This window comes from Polyodon spathula, chromosome 4 (assembly GCF_017654505.1).
Source record: "Polyodon spathula isolate WHYD16114869_AA chromosome 4, ASM1765450v1, whole genome shotgun sequence".
Lineage (NCBI taxonomy): Eukaryota > Metazoa > Chordata > Actinopteri > Acipenseriformes > Polyodontidae > Polyodon > Polyodon spathula.
In genome coordinates, this window is record NC_054537.1 from 8,994,678 (window position 1) to 9,018,289 (window position 23,612).

General features: G+C 36.5%; 1 protein-coding gene and 1 non-coding gene across 3 annotated transcripts in view; both read left to right on the forward strand.

The window, feature by feature from the left end:
- Window positions 1-944: 944 nt before the first annotated feature.
- Window positions 945-1,018, forward strand: trnan-guu. The gene has a single exon. It is a non-coding gene; the product is annotated as a tRNA-Asn (tRNA).
- Window positions 1,019-8,761: 7,743 nt separating this feature from the next.
- Window positions 8,762-23,612, forward strand: part of dnajc1 (DnaJ (Hsp40) homolog, subfamily C, member 1) — a 51,123-nt gene continuing 36,272 nt past the window's right edge. The window contains exon 1 of one of the 2 annotated variants that reach the window (XM_041247096.1): window positions 8,762-9,143. In XM_041247096.1, the coding sequence (XP_041103030.1) occupies window positions 8,994-9,143 (150 nt within the window). In that variant the 5' untranslated portion in view covers window positions 8,762-8,993. The remainder of the gene's footprint in view (window positions 9,144-23,612) is intronic. The other variant, XM_041247095.1, reaches the window with a different exon arrangement.

The following is a 23,612-nucleotide window of genomic DNA, read 5'->3' on the forward strand; positions in this document are numbered from 1 at the left end:
CGAACAGCTTATTACATTTTGATTAAACTTATATTATTATTTATTTTAATTTATTTAGGTGTATTAGATTCTGGTGATATATGGCAATGTCTGTTTGTACATTTGCCTATCTGTATGTCACACTGGCATTTTTCCATATGCTTACTGAGTGTATTAGATGGCATACTTGTTTGAAGAAATGTCCCTATTCACCTGAAAGATATGCATGGCTTCAATGCATGAAGCCCTGGTTCTTAAACAAGGTGGTGAAAATGACTTGGCCACCATTCCACCAATACAGATGAAGATTCTGACAAATATAACAAAAGAGGTTGAATGCATTACTACTCATCTCAAGCTTACTGGATAAGGATGAACATGTCCAATTGGAACAAGCCCAATGATAAAAACAAAAAATATAACAATGAATATGTTTACAACAATATTTGCACTATGTAACACAATTTTTGTTCCTGGGTAGTAAGTGTTATTTCCTAATTGCTTATGCCTCAAAAGTATAGAAAATGGCTATTATTCCCCACAAACTTTGCTTTTGTGACCAGGACAGTGGTATTTCAAAATATCACTATTTCCAATGGGAAAACGGGCAAATGTGTGTCTTTTCGTTCACATATAGTCAGAAAAAAACAACATATGAATCCAAATTAACATGTATTTATACTAGAGTAATACAAAAATGACTACAAAAGATTTAGAAGCGAGTAGTTTTTCGAGATTTACGATTATACTGTATTTTTGACTTTATGTGAACGAAAAAAACACACATAGAAATATCACTGTCCTGGTCACAAAAGCAAAGTTTGTGGGGAATAATAGCCATTTTCTATACTTTTGAGGCATAAGCAATTAGGAAATAACACTTACTACCCAGGAACAAAAAAAAAAAAAAAAAAAAAAAAATTGTTATACGGTGTTGGTAACAAATATGCATTTCAAGAACTAGCGTCTCTGTGGCGCAATCGGTTAGCGCGTTCGGCTGTTAACCGAAAGGTTGGTGGTTCAAGCCCACCCAGGGACGACTCTTTTTTTTTTATTTATTATAATATTTAAAACAACATTTAAACATATTTGTATATATGTTAGTGCACGCATGGTGCATTGTTCTCTAATTTAATGGGTATTTAGATTAAAACAGAGCTAATATCCTTGGATCTATTGGTCCTTCAGTAATACACTGACTGGAGTTGTGAAGTCAAACAGTAGCATCGGTGTAATTTGACGTTTATATTTCGTTAGTAATAATTAGACTGTACCAACTTTAAAAACCTAAATAACCAAATTGGGTCCAGACTGAGAATCACCTTTCTACGCTTCTTTATTTGCTTGACGAATAATCTACTATAATTGTAATGAGAATATATTACATATGCCTACTGCATTCTTTTTTTCTTTCTTTTTTTAAATGACCCATATTTCACTCAAAGGGATTTATATAGCCTATCTGCACCGCATATCGTGTCCAAATTAGCCTATATGATAGGGTAGTTGTCAGAGTATCGATTTTGAAACAAAACGTGATTCTATGGGCTTGTCTGGAATGGGTAGCCTATTATATGGTATGGGGGGAAATAAAAAACACCCTGAATGTATTATTAAATTACAGGCAGTATAGTTTTAAAGTACAGCTCATGTGCTGGTCGCAATACGTAAATGGAAAATCTGAGTTTTCAGTAATATCGTCATAAGATTAACTCTAGCCTTTGTAGACAAATGATTGCCAATATTATGTAAATTAGCTATCATTTCCAAGATGCACGCATCGATTCCGGGAAATACGTGCAAAACAGCAAGCACGTCTTTGCCGTGTGTCTAGGTACTAGTCGATAAACATGACAGGCGCCTTTCCCCTCTTCAGTGGGTTTAACAACAGCTGCGGTTTTTAAAGTGTTGAGATAGCGCCTAAAGGTCATAACACTTCTTCGTTTTTCAATGCTGTTACACTAGGCTATTATTATTACTATTATTTCTTTTTCTCGGTTAGCATTAGGTTATTAGAATGCTATATTAAAGTAATAGTACGACTACCACTGTTTATTTAACACGATTTTAATATGAAACAAGTTTTAAATGTTTTTATGTTTTAAAAGAAAACTAAAATCGTACAGTTTTTTTTTTTTTTTTTACTATAGCCTACTAAATGAATACATTAAAAATTACTTTATCACATCATGATTTTAAAAAAAGTTGTAGCCTACTGTTTCCTATAGAAATGCATTTGATATTTTAAAGCTACGACAGTAACCTTTTAATCTAAATGCCCTTATAGACATTTGTACAGTAATAAATAAATAAATAAATAAATAGTCTGATTTAAATAATCGGAATTAGCATTGGAATTCTAATAATTCAATTTTAAAACAGTCTTATTGCTTTTAATTAAAATGTGCCCAGATTAACGGACTGTTCTGGCTATAAAGAACATTACCTTAATTCACTCAAATAATAACATAAATACGTTTAAGCTAACAAATACCAAATAGGCCAAGTAAACCAGTGCCTGTTAGAGTGACCTGTACAAACGCAGGCGAAGTTACAATACTTTCAACTTTAAGTTAACAATACATCTTATTTTTAGATGTATGGTCAATTTTGGCGTGCTCAGTTTAGATCACATAGGCTACTGAGTATTGTCGGAAAGGGTTACAAAACAAATTGTTAAATCGTTAGATTATTTATTTATTTATTAGGTTCATGTAGCGCTTTTCATAGAATGTGTCACAAAGCACTGACTGTACAGTGCATTTAAAAAAAAATCTACTCAGACCAATTTTCATTGTTTTGAAATCGAATGGAAAGATCACACGTGCATCGCACTGATAACGCAGCCGAGTGGCAGATAACACAACACAACACAACCCTGCTAGTGTTACAATGCACAGCATTTCAAATATTTTTCATTCTCAAGACATTGGGCTACTACCAGCTGATACGGATGGAGAATCACCTTATTGCCTGCTGGTACGTATGCCGTGTAGTTCATCACAGTTTTGTAAATACAGTAGCACATACATGACAGAAATATGTAATTTTCAAAGGACTGGAAGAATTTGATTTTAAAACAGTTTTAAAATACAATATTGAACAGAAGAGCAGCGCGGCCATCTTGGGTATGTAAATCTCAAGTGAAAGCTATATTCGACAAAATGGATGTGCCAATAGTTGCTAGTACGTCTCGTCCAGATTTGCTCTCAAGCGCAGGTAGCCCACATGCTCGTTGAGACCCACCCGGATAGCAGCGCGTATTAGCTTTCATAGTCGACAGAACAGAAGGTAAAACCCAGAGAGAGGGGTTCCAGTACGGGACAGACAGCCTCGACTGGCCCCTGGTTGCAACAATTCATGTCTCCCTGCTCTCTGCAGCTCGCGGCGGAACAAGAAGAAATTCCGAAAGTATCACTGGAATCAGTGTTGTTACCGCAGCTGGAGGCGGATGTAGCCTAAGCATTGAACTCAGAACAGTATTACACCGACACACACTTTGTATTGTATATTTTAGAATTATAATCACGAGTTAAATTGTGAATGAAATATATATTCATATATTGATATATATTGATACTTTTAAAAATTATTATTATTATTCAGTTTGTCTTATGTGTGGCCACGTTTTCATTGTTCGCGTTGTTTCTATTGCTCTACAAGCCTGCTGACTAATAAATTGATATTTATTATAAATTGTATTTCAGGGCGCTAAAATGTTTGTTAACATACGTACGATATATATATATATATATATATATATATATATATATATATATATATATATATATATAATATGAAAAAAAATGATTGACATGATGACGATATTGGCAAATAACATGGATCTCTAGTTTTTCTATTTCATATTGTATAAATTATTGTTTGAAAATTCTGACACTGTGTTCAATTGAATAATTATTAGTCAATGTACTTATATCTTATTATTAATATCTGATTATCATTATATTATAATAGTAAATATAATAATAACTAAAGGGAAAATACAGTGATTGAATAAAATTTATAACCCATATTTGTAAATTTTCACATAAAAAAGTGAATCTTCAATATCTACCTGGAATATTAGGTTTAATGGATATAAGGTCCCTTTCAGTTAATTTCTTGTCTCACAAGGTCATGAAATCAAGAAATAACAATGCCTTTTGTATGTTAATTTAACATATGCTGCAAATCTTCTCAAGACAACTATTTTTAACTGTCGGTGAACAACGTTATTGGCCAGTTATATGTAAAGGTTTCTAAAACTGTGCACTAAGAAAATATTTTTAAAAGGTGACAGGCATTATGGCAGTTATAATGTAAAGGTTTATAAGTTATGGGGATTCAAGTGGGCTAATAATCTGAACAGTGGCATATCTGAATACCGCCCATCTAAACCCCAAACTACAAATCTGCACTTCAGCTCATTTAACTGTATACAGTGTATTTGTTTTGTTCAAATACCACCCAAGATAAAGATCATTCATCTCTAGATCTAGACCTGATAACAACATTCAAATAATTCTTAAACTAAACTAAAGAAACCTTAGATGTTTAGCAGTCATACTGTTGTAAAAGAAGACAAATGCCAACTAAACACTTACCAAAACATCTCTTTTTATGTGTGTGTTTTTTATGAATAAAATGTGTTTAATATTAATGAATATCAAACAGCTGTAGTTTTTTTGTTAATAAAACAGCTGGGGGAAAAAAAAGTGATAAATAACTCACAAGTCAAAGCTTTGAATGCGTATGGGACCAATGTCACATTGCATTGGACAGGCAGTGATACACATGTAACTTTTTCCATTGTATTTAAAAGAAAAGGTCGGAACTTCCAATTATTCAGCAACTTGTGTACACTTGAGACTGGAACATTTTAATTTACTTAACATTACTGATTGCCATTAGGATGTGATATATTGATTTCAAGGGTATCCAACAAGATGTTAATATGATTACGAAGTTAGTATGACATTGTATCCAAAAATAATCATCTTTTTAAAACAGTAATGTACAACTGTACACTTCTTTACCATAAAACATCATTATATCACTCACACCTTTGTACTTTTTAACTATTTAACATAGAGGAAGTGTAATTGTCCTGAAAAGGACTGGCCAGGCCTCAGGACCAGCACTGAGGTGTGAAGTTTTCTGGGTCTAGCATTGTACTGCAGGTAGTTTCCTAAATTACGGTTCGCTTGGGACTCAGACTGTGCTGCCACCTTTAAAGAACTGCGGAAGGCCCTCGTAGACGCCCCTGTCTTAGCGTTCCCTGATCCCCAGAAGAACTTCATCCTGAACACTGACATGAGCGACTGGGCGGTGCTGACCCAGGAGGGCCTGGATGGAGAGAGGGTCGTGGAGTACTACAGCCGGCATTGAGCAAAGCAGATTAGAACTGTTGTGTGACCCACCCAAGAGCTCCTGGCTGTGGTACAGACCACACATCTCTACAGTGCCTGCTCAGCTTCCGCCTGCCAGAAGGACAGGCGGGCCACTGGATGGAAGCGCTGCAGGGGCACGACTACTCCGTAAAGCACTGCACACGGCTGAAGGATCAGGAAGCGCAGCGGGCCATTGATCAGGAGGTAGGTTCTGCCGCTTTGTTGTGGAGCCCCAGTGTTTGTGGAGGTGTGTGTACCCAAACAATGCTGCTCCATCCGCAAAGTGGTGGGCTGGTGGAGCGGTTTAACAGGTTTGGAAGAAGGGACTCTGTCCAAAACTGACCATCCACTGGCAGGGTCTGTGCATTGTGCTCGAGCTGCTCTCTGAGGTGACCTACCGGGTTATGCTCTGGACGTGGGGCCTCCACCAGTACTGCCTGGCCCCCTACCGCCCCGGGATGGACTAGGACTCCCCCAGGATCCAGAAGAGGCCAAGGCTTAGGAGCCCAGAACATGTTTCCCTCTTGGCACCATTGCCAGAACCACCAGCTGGGGAGATGGACATTCAAACTCAGGACAGGGTCGACTTCCAGCCATCACTGCCCCTGCCGCAGCTTGGCCAAGACTCTTGGACTATGCATGGACTATGGACCGGCAGCTTTGGAACACTGCAACCTGGCAGCCATCTCCTGGAGAAAAGCTGGGAGTAAGAGGCGGAATAATGAAATAGGAGCAAAGGGGAGGGAAATGTTGAATTATTGCTGTATGTTCATGAGTGCTATTTGTGGATGTATTTCATTGTTCTGTTGTTCCTTTACATGGTTCAAGAGGTTGTCAATGTCATTCTGTTGTTTGTTGTGTTTTGATGTGTGTCACCCTAAGAGCCTGTGTGGTGCTCATGGGTGGGAGAGTGACAGAGTGTAGGTGGTGCTGAACTACTTGCTGACTTGTGGTTTGTTTGCTTTCAAAGCATTGCATTATGTGAATTCTGCTGCTCTTCCAAGATTGAGTATGTTAAGTGCACATTTATACACATTTCATTTGTATTTAAATTGTATCAGTTTTATATTAAAATGAATAACACATTTAAACATAATTGCCAAGTCGTGTTATAATAATAAATAATAATAATAATAATAATAATAATAAATAATAATAATAATAATAATAATAATAATAATAATAATATTATTATTATTATTAATTATTATTATTATTATTATTATTATTATTGATGTTTTTATTTTTTAACTGCCTGTTTTGTCACAACATTTTGGCACAAAGTTTATGTTAACATGCCATGCTTAGGGTGAAACTCAGGTAAGAACAGAAATGCAGTACTCTGATAGGCTGAAACACTTTACAGCACGGTGATGCAGTGTCGTTATTGGCATGAGATGGGATGTTGGTTTGGTTCAGTTTTCCGTACCAAATGAAAGATTTCTGGGGTCGCTCCTGCTTGTAAGCACTACATTATTTTCTGTTTATATTTTTCTGTTTTATTGTCAGAGACTGTTTCTATGTCAAATATTTATTTAAAATGGAAAACTATTTGTAAATAGGTTTTTAAAATATATATTTGTAATACAATTTTTACTTTTATGTCTGAATAAAATAAAACTGATGGTAGTTCCAGTGTGTGCATGTAGTCAGTAGCCTATATTTCTTTACCCTACCTTTTATTGTTTTTACTGTCAACATTACTTCTATTACTTTATTTAAAATGTCCATAAAGGGTTTTGATAAAGCCTCTGCTCAGGATGGTAAATGATCTTCTGCTTAATGCTGATGCTGCTGCTACCTTCTGTCCTTGTTCTCCTTGACCTAACTGTTCCTTTCGAGACCATAGATCATACCATTCTTCTTGACTGCCTTCAGAAGTATACTGGGATCTCTGGAACCTGTCTCTCCTGGCTGTCCTTTTACCTATGTGGACTCATGCAGTCTGTCTTCTATGATGGAAGCAGTGGTGATGCAAACCCGGTCACCTGTGGTGTCCCTCAAGGTCTGTTCTTGGGCCTCTTCTCTTCAACATTTACATGCGTCCCTTGGGTCACCTCATCCACCACATAGCCTCATGTTTCACGCCTATGCAGAGAACACCCAGCTCTACCTAAAACTAGACCCTGGATGTCCCTCTGCAATGGTCCGGCTCCCATCTTGCATCCAAGACATCGAGGCATGGATGTCTACCAATTTTCTTCAGCTCAACACTAACAAATCTGAACGTCTTCTCGTATACTTAGCCCTAAATTACTTAATTGGACAAATTATTACCAATTATTGGTCTAATTAAGTAATTTAGAGCACAGCTGGAACAAAAGCCAGGAGAGACACCGGCCCTCCAGAACCACCCTGCTGTAGTAGGAAACTGTCTGCTGCTGCCTTCCCCCACTGTACGAAGCCTAGGTGTACTTCTGGATGCTCTCCTTTGATGCCCAAATCTCCTTTGTAGTCAAATACTCCTTCTACCACCTCCGAAACATCTCAAAGGTCCGTCTTACCTTTTGCTCCTGTCATGCATTCATCTCCTTTCGACTCGACTACTGCAACTCTCTCTATGATGGTCTGTCACACGCCATAAACTGATTGCAACTGGTTAAAAAAAGCCGCTGCTAGGATCCTTACCAGTTGTAAAAAAAACATGATCACATCACCCCAAAGGGGCACTAGCTACCTGTAAAGTTCAGGATTGCTTTCAAAATTCTCCAGCTTGCCTACAAGGCCCTTCATCACACAGGTCCAGAGTATCGCTCCAACTTGCTGACCCCCTATGTCCCTGCATGCAAGCTGAGGTCCTCTGACTCTGGCCTGCTTGTTATCCCCAAGCAAAAGTGCAAAACACTTGGATAACGTTCGTTTAGCTTCATGGCTCCGACTCTTTGGAACTCTCTTCCAACTTTAGTGCCTGATATCTGTTATTAGCTGTTATCTAAATTGCTATTTCAGGTTTTTCACTCCATCTTATTTATATCATGACACAGGCATCCACAATGTTTAAAATTCACATCCTAGCCTTGTATTTAATATATCTGCATTGTATTTTTTACTGTTTGTATTTAATCTACTATTCACTGTATTATGCATTATTCCTTGCTATGTTGTAAAGCGCTTTGTGATGGTGGTCCACTATGAAAGGAACTATATAAAATAAATATTGATTGATCGATATTGATTACTGTTACACTGTAAAATCCATTATATAAAATTACAGTAATTTAAGTAAAAAAACAAAACAAGACAAAACAAAACAAAAAAAACCACAACATAACCATGCAAGCAAGAAGTAATTAACACTAATGATTACCGAACTAAAAAAAACCTCTCACAGCGTGTGTGAACCTAAACCCGGAAGCTCACCGAAGTCCCATGCAATGGCAGTGTGTGTGCGGCAGGTTACTCAGCAACCTGACGTAGCCCCAGGCTGTGAAGTCCTCCTCGCCGGTGTCGGGTATCGCGGAGCAGCGGATCACAAATGAAGCGCGGCTCCTTTAAGGGGCCGAGAACTGTAGCCACGTCTTTGGTTTACCAGGTCAAGGAATACTTAAAAGGGATATAAACTTTCTATAGCCTTGTTTTATTTCCCCCCCCAGAGGTGCATTGAATTACCGTGCCCACACGAGCATGGCTTCCACAGGTCCAGCTTTCTTGGCTGTTTTGCTTATTTTCATCACAAACCCGCTGCCATCTTTCACATGGGATACTGATCTGGAGCTATTTGACTTGGTGGAAGAGATTCAGCAGAACTTTTATGAATTTCTGGCGGTTGCTCAGGTACACTTTTTAATTGTAATCGTCCTTCTGCTGACATTATTGGTGTTGCAAATTGTTTTACTGAAGGGATGGACTTCCGCTTTACCGAGGTTCCAGTGAGTAACCCTTCATCAGCGGTGTGATAGGGTTTAATTTGCCCTCAAACCGACAGGAATGCGTTGCTTTCTTTAGTAACAGGAACTGCAGAGGGACGTTCTTGTGCGTTACAAAGTGTTCCATTGTTTATTAATTCTGTTTGCTGGGAGCTCGTCACTGAGTTAAACTTTTGAATGAAACTGGTTTTCTGTTAATTTGTTTCATTCTTCTGTCAATCAAAAAAAAAAAAAAAAAAAAAAAACTGAGGGGCTAATGATTGATCTGGGTGTAAGGATGGTCTCAAGTGATATTTGTGATATATTTGTCCCTTTGCTAGAGAGAGGGGTGCACGACCGCTAAGGGAAGTGGAACTAACACGGGGAAGTAGCTCTGACATGGGGATAATTAAGTAGGCGAAACCCAGGCTTTGGGGGGCCTTGGTTAGTTGCACTATTGTGCAAAAAACGATTTTCTGTGATAAATAGGCTTGGTTTTCGGCATGAGTAAGTTTCACAATTTACGTGATGACGTGTCCTTTTCACTGCAGTAACCGTCTGCAGTTTCTCAGAAACGAGACTCTTGACATTGCATCTGTTAAGGCGCAGAATATAATATGTATCTCCTGAACCAGCAAAAGTATAGGGATGCCAAAACGGTTTACATAACGTTAACCCCAATATTCAGCTATCATCACACATGTATATTTGTTTGACAATTGTATGAATGTTTAAATGTGCATGTGACCGGACTTTTGTAAGTCCCTTTGTAATATAAAATCTGAAAACTATAGACAAATTAAATTATATATAATATATATTATATATATATGATATCTATATATATATTTATAAATATTATATAAATATACATACAATATACAGACCCCTTTACCCTAGCCCCCCCAATGTCTGGGGGAAAATAAAAAAGATATGCTACACTTTTTGTACACTCGCTAATGGTATTTGTGGTTTATTAACTACCAGACTATCGTCATAGTTTTGTAACCAAAAAGAAAGAACAATGACAGTGTGGACCCAATAACATTGGGCTGGTATAGTACATTGTGTTGTATACTGTTGGCAAAATTGAACTTGTGTCCATCTCTTGCAGAGTGGCCCTGATGTCAGTGCCGAAAGGTCTGTTGAACATTTTGAGTCAGGCATTTTATTGATTTGAAGTAACATAACATGTTCTAGCAATGTGATCAAGCCCATGCTAAATACTGTACAGTATGCTGTCAACTGGTAAAGATAAACTGCTTCATTTCCCTTTATGGATGATTCTGTTGCAACAGGTTCATGAATTAGACCTACCATGATTTCTGGTTGGATAGCCTGCAATAAGTGTGACCAGTTAAGAGCAGATTTAACAGGGGACTGGTTGTTCACATTACTGGCACTGATAATTTTATTACATTTATAAACAAAATAAAACAGCTGACTCACTGTAATAGAAAGATATTGCCGTAACGACCAACAGATGGATACAATTTTGCCAAAATGTGTATATATACTGTACATACTGTAGCTTAGCTGATATTTTATAGAGAGTTTGTTGTCAATTATTTGCTGTATTGTATGTAAACCTTGCAAAATACTATTGGCAAGTGTACAAAAAGTGTGCGCTTTTAAGTAGGATGCATTTTACAATTCTCATTTTATTTGCCGACTTTGAAAAAAACATTATGCTCTTCTGAGGGAAAATGTTATGATGCACTGAAAACTGTATTGACCTCCACTAATGATATCTTTACATTACACAGCAACTAAAATAATTATGAACCCAGTTTTCCAGATGCTTGTTTTTAAACTGAGGCGTGAAAGCTGCTGACAGTTCTTTGGCAGGAGTGTCCCAGTCCCAGAATAAACTACTAGCCCTGCCCCCTTTCATTACAATTACACAGACAGCAACCAGTCTGAGGCGCAAAAGAAGGTGAATTACTATTAAAAAACCAAGTCAAGATTGTTAACGTGAAACTGTCACTATTCAGATCAGTAACACTTAACCTCAGTTTGATGTCATTTAGGCTCCAACCTCCCAAAACACTCTGCTACACTATGTAAATGTTCACACAGGCCGATCCGTTGGTATAGTTGCAGTTTGAATTATCTCGCTGCTGTCAGAGATAGGTAGTAAAATATTCAAGAATGAATGAAGTTAGTGTTGGAGAGTGCTACAGTGGCTCTTAAGTATTCCCCCCCGCTCCCCCCCTCCTTTTCCACATTTTATTGTGTTACAACATGGAATCAAAATGGAGTCCATAATGTCAAAGTGAAAAATAAAATCTACAAATTGTTGTAAATTAGTTAAAAGTATAAAACAAAACATAATTTATTGCATAAGTATTCACCCCCTTGAGTCAATATTTGGTAGAGGCACATTTGGCAGCAATTACAGCCATGAGTCTGTTTGGATAAGTCTGTACCAGCTTTGCACATCTGGACACTGCAATTTTTGTCCATTCTTCTTTGCAATATTGCTCAAGCTCCATCAAGTTGGATGGTGACCTTTGGTGAACAGCAATTTTCAACTCTTTCTACATATTCTCAATTGGATTGAGGTCCAGGCTTTGACTGGGCCACTCCAGGACATAGACCTTTTTGTTTTTAAGCCACTCCAGTGTGGCTCTGGCTGTATGTTTGGGGTCATTGTCCCGCTGGAAGATGAATCTTCTCCCAAGTCCCAGGTCTCTTGCAGACTTCAGGTTTTCCTGCAGGATTTCTCTGTACTTTGCTGCATCCATTTTGCCCTCTATCTTCACGAGCTTTCCAGGCCCAGACTCAGAGAAGCATTCCCATAGCATGATGCTGCCACCACCATGCTTCACAGTAGGGATGGTGTTCTCAGGATGATGTGTGGTGTTAGGCTTGCAACAAACATAACGCTTAGCATTGAGGGCAGAAAGCTCTATTTTGGTCTCATCAGACCATAGAATCTTCTTCCACTTGGTCTCAGTCACCCACATGCCTTCTGGCAAACTAGCTGAGATTTGATGTGAGTTTTTTTACAACAATGACTTTCTTTTTGCCAAACTCCCATAAAGGCCAGTTTTATGAAGCACCCAGGCTATTGTTGCTGTATGCACGTATCTCCCAGCTCAGCTGTGGAAGACTGTAACTCCTTTAGAGTTTTCATAGGCCTCTTGGTGGCCTCCATGACTAGTGCCCTTCTCGCCCAATATTCAGTTTTTGAGGAAGGCCTGTTCTAGACAGATTCACAGTTGTGTCATATTCTCTCCATTTCTTAATAATGGACTTTACTGTGCTCCGGGGGATATTCAGTGCCTTGGAAGTGTTCTTATATCCTACCCCTGAAAGGTTCTTCAAAAGCACCATATTCTGGATTTGCTGTGAATGTTTCTCTGTCTTCATGATGTAGTTTTTGTTAGGAAATGTACTAACCAACTGTGGGACCTCCCAGAGACAGGTATATTTAACCTGAAATCATGTGAAACACCTTAATTGCACACAGGTGGACTCCATTCAACTAATTGTGTGACTTCTAAAGACGGCTGGTTGCACCAGAGCTTATTTAGGTGTGTCATAGCAAAGGGGGTGAATACTTATGCAATCAATTATTTTCTGTTTTATATTTGTAATTAATTTAGAACAATTTGTAGATTTTTACTTTTCACTTTAACATTATGGACTTGTTTTGTGTTGATCAATGGCAAAAACTCCTGATTAAATCCATTTTGATTCCATGTTGTAGCACAATAAAATGTAGAAAAGTCCAAGGGGGGTGAATACTTTTGAGAGCCACTGTATATTAATCAGATGAAAATACATCATCACTTATGGTAAATCCCCCTTTTTTTTCCTTGTTGGAGTCGATTCTGGAATGTGTGGAATTCTTTCCTGGAAGCTTGCTTGGTATTCGTTAACAGAGTGTTTCCAAATTGCCAACCGGCTGTAATTTAAAAGGTCAGGTCAATTTTAGGAAAACTTATGAAAACAAACAAAGTTACTTGGTTAGCCATACAACAGCATCGAAGATGAACTTTGTAATGTAACCTTAAGCTGAGGGAACAAGAAGCACCTTTGTGGCTTGGAACTTGGTTTCAGGAGACTAGGTCTCAGACAATGCATGGCACACCACTGGAAGACTTGGGGTTTGATACGACAAAGTTGCCTCAAACTAGGCCTCCTGGAGCCAGGTTTCAAGCCACTGTTCCTGAAAAAGTGGCTTTGTGTTCCCTCAACTTTAGATAAACATTTGAAGAATAAGTCTTTTTTTCAGCGTCTTGCATGTTTTAAAATGTGTCTAATTTGTATTACTAACTTTCATTTTAGCACAGTAGACTTTTGCTTGTCCGATCCAGTTAGGGCCAGATTTGTGACTTGTTCGGAATGCTGTTTATTATATGTTTTGGATACCCTCAAGTTATTTAATCAAAAAAGTACAGAGGCAAATGTTTTTTGTACTTTAAAATACATGGACTTATTTACTTAAATGATGACCTGCACTATAGACTACATATGCAAGCCACCAGTTGCAGTTATGTTCGAATTTATCTGTGTTAATTGTTTTCACAACTGCTTTTATTGTGTATTTCATTATGATATCATGATTTGCCTGGTAGGTCTGATTATGAAACAGAGGTTCAGATTAGCAAGAGTAGGACCTATACTTTGCTAGAAAAAGTCACCTGGCAGCACTAAACAACCTCTTTAGCAAGCCTGTCTGGCAGTTAGTGCTATACTTTAAGTCCACTGTTTTGGCTCCATGAAAAATATTGTAGCTGTAGATGTCAGAACCTCCACCGTGGTAATCGCTAACAAGTTGGTAATGCTTTTGGTGAAAGTCTACAATATGTGAAGGTGTCTTGAAGTATTGTTCTGTTTCCAGAGAACAGACTGTGCTGTGTTTTTGCAATCGGCTAAACAGACATTTCAGAAAGATTTGATTTTCCTGGCAATATGTGTATGTATTTTTTATTTAAGAGTGAGGACTGGGTAATTTGAGTATCAAATTAATTTGGCTGAAACTGGTTCTGCTTTCTCACAAACCTCTCAAATGAAGTATTGCCTTTTGCTGCTGGTTTCGCAGTCCCTTATTAGAACTAATCTTGGTCTACCTAATGTTATTGTTAACTTAGGTTAGACATTCCCAGATTATTTCTAACCATGACCTGAAATCAGCTGGTAGAGTCCCCAATGAAACAAAAATATTTAACAATTAGATGATTGCAATCAGTATCTCACTTCAGTCCAAACTTTGTTGAATGCATCTTTTTGTTTTTATGGTTTATAGTAAACGGAGTTGAGATATATTCAAGTTACATTAAACTTGTGATTTTAAGACTGCTATGTTAATTTATTATTTTTTGTATAAACCACCACCTTCAGTAATGGAACAGCAGCATTTAAATGATGGACAGGGTCTTCTCAAAATACTGGTTTATTACATTTAAGAAAAAAAAAATTACCTTTCTTTACAATTGGGCATTTCACAGTACCTCACTTTTACTACTAGATTAGTACATAATTCATTTTTACTAAATTGGAGAAATGGTGCCATTTATCTATCTTTATTTTGCTTCTATGGAAAGAAACCAGTGAATGAATGACATGCCCTGTCTTTACTATGTTATCACCTTGTTTGCTGTTGTAAAATAATCCCTAACAGCTGCCCTTATGACTACACCATTTCATTATTATTTGCTTATTTAGCAGACAACTTTGTCCAAGGTGACTTGTAAAGACTAGGGTGTGTGAACTGTACATCAGCTGCAGAGTCATTACCCGAAAGACAGAGCACAAGGAGGTTAAGTGAATTGCTCAGGGTCACACAGAGTCAGTGGCTGAGCTGGGATTTGAACCGTGGACCTCCTGGTTACAAGCCAGTTTCTGTAACCACTGGACCACACGTTTGTCTTGTTTTCTTAAAACTGTACTGTAATGAACTGATGCAGTTTATTTTTAATAACCAAGGAGAAAAAGATGTTGCTCAGGTGCACAGCTAAAATGCAGGCATATGAGTGAACAGCATTAATCTTGTAAAACCAGAAAGAATACCAAACCATTGTTGGTATAGTAACTGCATTGCATCCAGCAGTGTCTAGCTTAAACTTATAGTCATCGGATTTTTAGAGCCGCCCCACTCCTCTCAATGTTGGCTCAAAAACTGAGAAGATTTTATTATCATGAATTCAGTTTTGAAGATTCAGTATCCTGTCCTCCTAATAGAAAATACATGATTCTGAAGTAGTTTCTTTAATTGATATTCCAGTAAGATACATTTCCTTTTTCTTGTTTTATTAAATAATGGATTAACCTACATTTTGAACTGCCTGAATTAAATTTAGTAACATTTTAGAGCCTAATAATGTAAAGGATCTTATTGCACTGAATGTTATGGAATAGACTATTGAGACCTCAGTGGTGGTCGATATCATTTACATGATCTTAACTGATTTAAGAGAAAATCTAAATAAACCCATATTATTCAGTCGTTGTCTTCCTGGCTGTGTTTATGTAACCTTTTTTTCTTTCTTTTGATTTTAGTAATTTCTGTGGAAATGATTTGTAGCACTCTTTGCAATCTTTTTTTTTTTTTTTTTTTTTTTTTTTCAGGAGAATACCAACAAATAACTATTGTTACTTATTACTTTGCCTGGTGTTTGTTATTTGCAACTATTTCTAGAACTCTGTTAGAAACACTCGCCTACTACAAACAACAGCAGTTCCATAGTCTGTCTCAACAGCTTGAGCGGGAAGGTCATGTGCTTGTGGGCTGATTTGGAAAGCCCACCCTCTACAGGGCTAAGATGGCACTTCATTCTGTATAGATTTTATTATATGTGCAATGCTGTACATCCAGGAGGGAACAGATACACCAGTACAGTAATTTAATTAATGTATGTATAACTGACAGGATTGAAAATTTGTTATTCCCTTTCAGCAAAACATCAATGCTACTGTAGATAGTTTGTGTCTGAAAGAGGAAAGTAAAAAAAAAAATGGTAAAGTGTAACCTAGTGCAATAGAAAGCAGGCCTGGATGAAAAGAAAATCACATTTAAATAGAAATTGGTTGAATGATAGAAGGGTTCTCACTGATTTATTTTTCCTGGAGAGATACATCTGATTAATCTAAACTGGTGGAATTGAAGTGCAGTTACTCAAAAAAACAAACTGACAACATGACTTTTTTTTTTTGCAAGCACAAGAGGCAGGAAGCTGGTTGAATAATCTTAATCCACAGTCATTTTTAAAGCGTGAACGCTGGTTGTTTCATGCTGTTGGTACTCCACCAATGGGACTTGTATATAACTGGTAGAGCTAGTCCCTCTGTGGAAAACCTTTCCTGTAAATATGTGCTTTGTGTTGTGGCTTTTAATTGTTTAATTAAAAAGCCATTTGGCAATACTGCCCCAAGAGAATTTCATAGTGATTTTTAAGATTCTCGGGAACATGTATTGGTAAATGGTTGGTTAAATATTATTGCATTTGTTAAAATAATTGTTTCATTGGGTGAGAATCTGAATGAATAGACATGGAACAACAAATTATTAGGCACTTAAGTTATTTTAATCGAGTGGTTCACCAGAAACAAAAAAAAGATTTTATGAGATTTAACAGAAAAAGATGCAGTTACTGTACATTTTCCTTTGCCTATGTTGCCATTATTGTAACAGTATTGCTGTATAGCTATGCAGTGCTTCAGTGGAATTTATAATTTGCACTCTGAACCGGATGACTGCCGGCACCTACTTTATAAAGATCATTATTTAAATCAATCATTAAAATAAATTGCTCATTAATAGGTGGTAGATATATTAGTTAGATAATAGATATTAATGGACTATTAATATTAATATACATATTATAAATGGAAATTACTGCATATTTGACCAATGAGCTTGAACAGCACGTGCATTTTGGACAGATTTGTTGTCTAAGTGCAAAAACAGGTTATGCAATAATATTTGTTTATTAAGACATTGAGAATGGAAATACAAATACATCTTTTGTACAAGACTAAAGCTTGGCTACTTGTAGTGTAACTGTAGGTATTGTGCTCTTTACACTGTGTGCTGTACTAATGCTAACCCTGCAGACTGATGTACTGTACCAATGGCAGTCATTAGGTACATTAAGAAAGGGATGACTATGATTAGGAAGTCCAATTGATTAATCATCGTCTTTAAAGATCTTGGGGTCTCAAGGTTGTCTTATTCTAAGACGTGTGCACCTAGCATACTGTGCCTACTGCATTCGCATTTCTTCCATTCTTCTTGAATTACAAAATGTGCCATGTTGGCCATGAATGTTAATGTGTGTTTCATTGTGTATGCAGTAACATTAAGAGTGTGGTATTTTCCAGTCGGTTATATCCATTATTAAATGTAGCCTAATCAGAATGGTACTTCTTAAGGTCACTTAAAATTGATTTATATACAGCATTTGTCAACTGCAGTATTTTATAATGAAGCATGTCTTTTCTGAAGCTCCTTGGCCAAGACTGATATGTATTTCTGACCATGATCAATGTTTTAGGAGATATGAGGTCAAGGTTCACAAAAATGCAAGCTGTCCTCTTGGCATTTAGGAGATGCACAATACCTTTCCCCATTGATGTACCTCAGTAAGTTGAATGTTCCCCTGTCTTTTGTGCTATAACACAGACAGGTGGCTGAAATCAGTACATTAAGTTTTGTATTATTTAATACCTCAACAACAATGATGCTGTTTGAGCCATGATGATGAAGAAGAAAGAACGCTTGAAAAAGTACAGTTGAGTGCCTGGGCACTAGTACTAATTGGGCCAGTTCACTAGGGTTTATGTTGTCCTGATTTAAAGCATAGTTACTGAATGCAATATTACAATGATGGTTCTCCAAGCTAGATGATGTTCTGGCACATTTTTGTAATTCATGTAGTACAACTGTATAATGTGTAAAACCAAAAAAACAGTACAAATATATAATTTTTTTTTTTTTAACAGGCTCGTCTTGATTGCTTTTAGGACTATCCATATTGCTCACAGCATCTTTCTTCTGTCTTATTCTTCTGATATTGCTTTAAACTTTAGCAGAGACTAGACCCCATTTCAGGGAGCAGACCCTGCTTACAAACACCACTGTAGTCTGTCCGAACAGTGCAGTGCAGTGTGAGTTTTGCACAGCAGATGACAGCATTTGTCTGCTTTTAAGCCCAAATCTGTCAAATACTTCCTCCTTCAAGGAAAAGATGATGTCTTAGTACAAGTGTGAATTTCCAGTAAAAAAAAAAAAAAAAAAAAAAAAAAAAAAACCCAAAACATTTAGCCTGATTTAGAGTAGAACCGTAACCTTGCATCTTGTGCTCAGTTGTAAACATGAGTTTGCTAAAAGTAAACAACGGTTGCCTGAAACTGACCTGCAGCTAATGTTTCTTCCTCACATGAAATCTATAACAACTAGATTAGGTTGGGCAGCTGTTGAAGTTGTCCTAAATAGCTGCTGAAACAAAATATCATATAAAAAGGCTATGAAATCACTGCTGAATTTGTGCAAGCGACATGGTTTGTTGGACACCTCCCTAGAACTGCAATACTTTAGGGGACTTCAGTTTTATATACCTCGAATAGCATTTCTGAATGTTCAAGTTGTGTCGGCAGTGTATTTGACATTATCGGAGTGTATAGTTTGTTCACTTTCTGCACTCTTCTAGGTCTTTAAAGTATCAGCTGCAGAACAAGTGTTTGCTGCCAGTATATGGTTTAGATCTGCAACTATTTGGTTATCGGCATATTGGTTGCACTACAAATGACATTTTATAAAATGTAACAAATGTTTGGTTTAAAATGTGTGTGTGTGTGTTATTAAATTTGTTCATTTACCAAGGAAGTGAATATGAGAAACAAAACAAATACAAAAAAAAAAAAAAACTGAACAAAATATGAATTTAGGTTTTGATTACATTGATCAGTGTTAAATTTAATTATACAGTACACTCGGGGCAAGATTCTGAAATGCCAGCTGAAATTTCTGTCTTACGTAAATGTTCTTGATTTGAGTTTGGCAGCTGTGGTCGCGCATGCTGCTTTATCAGCCTGTTGTGATGCACAGGGATCACATACCAGAAGGGTTATGTTGGTCTATTTGGTTCTGTCTGCCAGCCAACCACTTGATGGCAGTGGTGTGGAACGAGAGCTCCAGACTCCTGAGAGAGCTTGCAGGCAGGCTGTTAGGCCTATTGTGAACTGTAAATGAGGAGGAACAAAGGGGGCTCTGTCAGGCGTTTTGATATTATTCACAATTCCTGGTGATTTTTAATATCAAGTTTACTGCCTGTTAGAAGGACCCCTAGATGGAGCTTCAGTTCTGTGTATGGTCAGTGTGTGTATTTAGGTATTATTATTAGTAATAATAAATAATAAATTTCAACGGACAAATTTGTTTGTTCAAATCAGAAAGCTCCATGTCTCCTGGTTTTCTAAGCCTATTTCATTTGGCCTTGCTGTTTGTGTGCTTATTTATTCGGGTGTGTTATCCATTCATAAGGCTGTAGTAAAAAAAAAAAAAAAAAGATAAACTGTGTGTGTGTTTATACACGCTGCAGGAAATATCATTTATTATTTAAAAACAAATAGATGCAATTTAAAAAAAAAATTATTCTATTAGTACTTAACAGCTGCAGTTGATTTTCAGTACAATATGCTAGACTAACCATTTCTAAACAGATTTTTATCTGAAGCGTTTTATTTTCAGGTTGTGGGCCTACAGTATAGCACTCGCTGGCAGTGAAAGCATATGGGCTGGTACCTTGGTCTATGAATTAGTGTCGCTCGTTTACCTCAACTCACCAAGTCTATTTTAATAATGAGGATCAGATTTATGGTTTTGCTGATTTTTGTATATGCAGCGAGAGCACTCCAGTGTTTTGGGGTTTGATGGCTTTCATTAACAGGGTTGAATTGCAGTGGTTAAGTCAAAGGCATAATTGGACTGACCTTTTTTGCTTTTTTTTTTTTCTAGATCATTCAGTGCAGAATATTAAGTGTTTTTTTTCTCTGTGAATTCAAGACAATGATGTCATCATCTTTTCTTCAATTCCGTGTTAAATGCAATCCCTTTTCTCCACCACAAAGATAGCAGTTGTGATTCACTGTGTCTGTTATGTTAACATTTGAGGTAAACTGTCATTTTAGTGTGCTTTGTGAGCAGTATTCTGATCACCTTAAACTAAATGTTGCACAAGCTCTAATATACAGCAGTGTATGCAGCCCAAGTCACATGTGCTTTTTGTTGTTTCATTGCATGCGTGAAATTGTGACTTTAAGGCTTTTAATGATGTTTGTTTGTTTGTTTGTTTGTTTGTTTGTTTGTTTGTTTGTTTGAACATTTTTAACCTGATGGATTGAAAAATGTAGTTACAAAGAATCTATATAGTGTATTTTAATTTATAAAAACCCCCCCCCCCCCCCCCCCCCCAGCCCCCCCCTAGTCCTAGAGATTTAAATCTTGTACTGAAAAATAAAATTCTGTCTTCGTAAAAATTGTCCTTTTGTTTTGCTGCTTGTATGAAATTGGAGAGCCTGGCGCACAAGGGATCTGGCACCTGGTTAATTGGTAGTTTAAAATGTACTGGGGTTATTTCACCTGGTATTATCTGGATTCATCACGGCAGATGTTGCCGGTCTTAATTGCATTTCTTATTTACTTGGAAGCCTTTATTTATTTATTTATTTGGCATGTCAAAAACCTGTGAACAGTCTTAAACATCCTATGAAACATACACTGATTTTATGAATGTGTACTGCATGGGTCACTTTTTTATAGATGTAGTTAAAACACAAGGGCAGAACTGTAAATGTAAACATCTTAATGATGTGGATAATTTTTATCATTTCTATTCATTAAATGTGATTCTCATCACAGTTACAGTATTGGCAATAAGTGAATAGTTTAATTTTGTTTCTGTGATTTAAGTATAGTGCCCTGCCTTGACCACTTGAGTCAGTATATGAGTAAATTATGAATGGATTCCAGGGATGCCTTACAGAAACAAAATATAGAATTTACTACAGAAATATAGAAGTGTAACTTGGGAACACTTTGCAGCACCTTTGACAAAAGCCCAAGTTCCAATAAACATTTTTATTAAGATATATCTGACATTTGTTTGTGTTATATTTCTGTTTTTATGATGGCATTAGGCTTTATTCCAAATCATATTTTTTTCTGCATATAAAGTGTCTCTTCTCTTGTGTTTATGTTTCACTAACATTTTTATTAAGATATATCTGACATTTGTTTGTGTTTATATTTCTTTGTTTTTATGATGGCATTAGGCTTTATTCCAAATCATATTTTTTTCTGCATGTAAAGTGTCTCTTCTCTTGAGTTCATGTTTCACTATTAAGTACATTATGGCACAATCGCATACTAATGTTAGAAGTATGTCAGAACTGATCTGCATGCTTCTTGGTCACGTTAGAGAGATTTAAATAGGAATTCCCTTAAAGGACTGTTGCTTATTTCAAAATAAAAATTCTACAAATACTGCTTCAGTAGTCTTACTTGAATTCCCTGTATTTCCCCAACAGTTAGTTTAAATGTGTAGCAGGCCTATATGTGAAATGCATTGAGGTGGATTTCTCCTGTTTTCCATTTTGACTGTTCTTTTGTAATTCCTATGCCTGGAATTAAAGTTATTTGGGGGATCTTTCCAAAACAAACCAAACAAAGCATTGGGTAGTGCATGGCCACAGAGTAGAGGGCCAGAGAGAGAGAGAGATGTATTTTCCTCCTTAAACAAGCTTTATTAGCAGTATAGCAGTTACACACAAGCAGTGACAACATAAACGTGACAGAAACACCAGCACTTTGTTTTTTGCACATTACTCCTTCAAACAAGAGCTTTGAAAACTAAAATAAATGAGAAAAAATGGTATTTTTATTTGGAAGCAAGTCCTTTTATAAGGCACAGAAGCTTTAAGCCTGAATATTCAAATCTGAGACCTTTGTATTTTAATTTCAGATGCATTACAGGGGGCCTACAGATCTGTGTGTTTTTAATACAATAAGTGAACACAGTTTTGATTAGATTATACTGGATACTATTACAGTAAAAATAGGGATTTGTTTCCTTGAATGATGCTATGAAAATGTTGCCAAGGTATAACCACAGTATTGCATCTTCTAATGTGTGTTTGCATTTTTGATATGACTGGGTAATCCTCTAAACCTCAGCTGATTCAAACCTAAAATATCTGGCTTCCCATTTTGCCTCAATATTATTGAAAGTAGATCGGTCTAGATGCACGTATGTCTCCCTTTTGTCGTGTAAATTGTGGTTTGACCTGGTTGCTTGCTTTTGTTGGCCCTTGTTCCAGTAAAGCTGTTCAAAAGCCTCCAAGGACACTGGAGATATTGCAGGGCAATACACTGGTGATAAATAGAAAGATACCCATTGTAATGTAGGGACTGTGCAGTTCTGTGCACCTGTTTGAGGGAAGGCCGTGAATCTGTTTAATAGAGTAAATGTTTACATTAATTTCATTGTACAGTGTACAATTTTAATAGATGGAACTAAATATGCATGGCTTGCTTGTATTTCGTTCTGTATATTTTGCATGTTTTTTCATGTGTACATGTGTGGTTTTGCATGATCCGGTTAAATGTTTTAGTAACAAAATAAATGTGTGTTCTAAATTCTGTCCTACTGTTGCTGTATATATTAAAAGAAAAAAAAAACTTTTATGGTAAAAGTATATTCTGCTTGTGGCAGTACTGTAAAATTTGTGTAATATTATTTTTAATGTTGTAGACAGGAAATTCTTTTTTATTACAAAGCACTTTTGGCATTTGGGGCAAAAATAACTCAAAATTGACGATATTAAAAATTTGGACACACCTGTATATATATATATATATATATATATATATATATTATATATATATATTATATATAATTGAGTCTTTTTAAAATTAAATATAAATAGCTTATTGAAGCAAATTTAAGAAAGGAATAAAACATTTGTAAAACTTGTTACAAGAAGGAGCAGTTGCATTATATTATCCCCGAGTAGTTTTTTTTAGTGCTGTTAAAATTCTTTATGCCTCTGAGTAAAATGTGCCTTTGCATTTACACTTGCATCAGAAAAGGGATCCAGACCTTTTCACTTGTAAGCCACTTCACTTCTACACAGTGCTACACTCTTCACATAAAAGTAATAGTGAATTTACAGATCATACGATAAATAATCGGTAGAGAACAAAATGCCACAATATGTTAATTATCTTCCCAACCCCAGTCTGAACTTGGTCACATTTCTTTGCTTGATGAGATCTGATATGTAGGATTTGAGTCAGTCGTGGTTTTCTTCTGAGTGTTTGTTAAATTGTGTTTAGTGCAAAGATTCTGTTGGATCTTGAGGGATGCTGAGGACATGCATCATAGGCTTA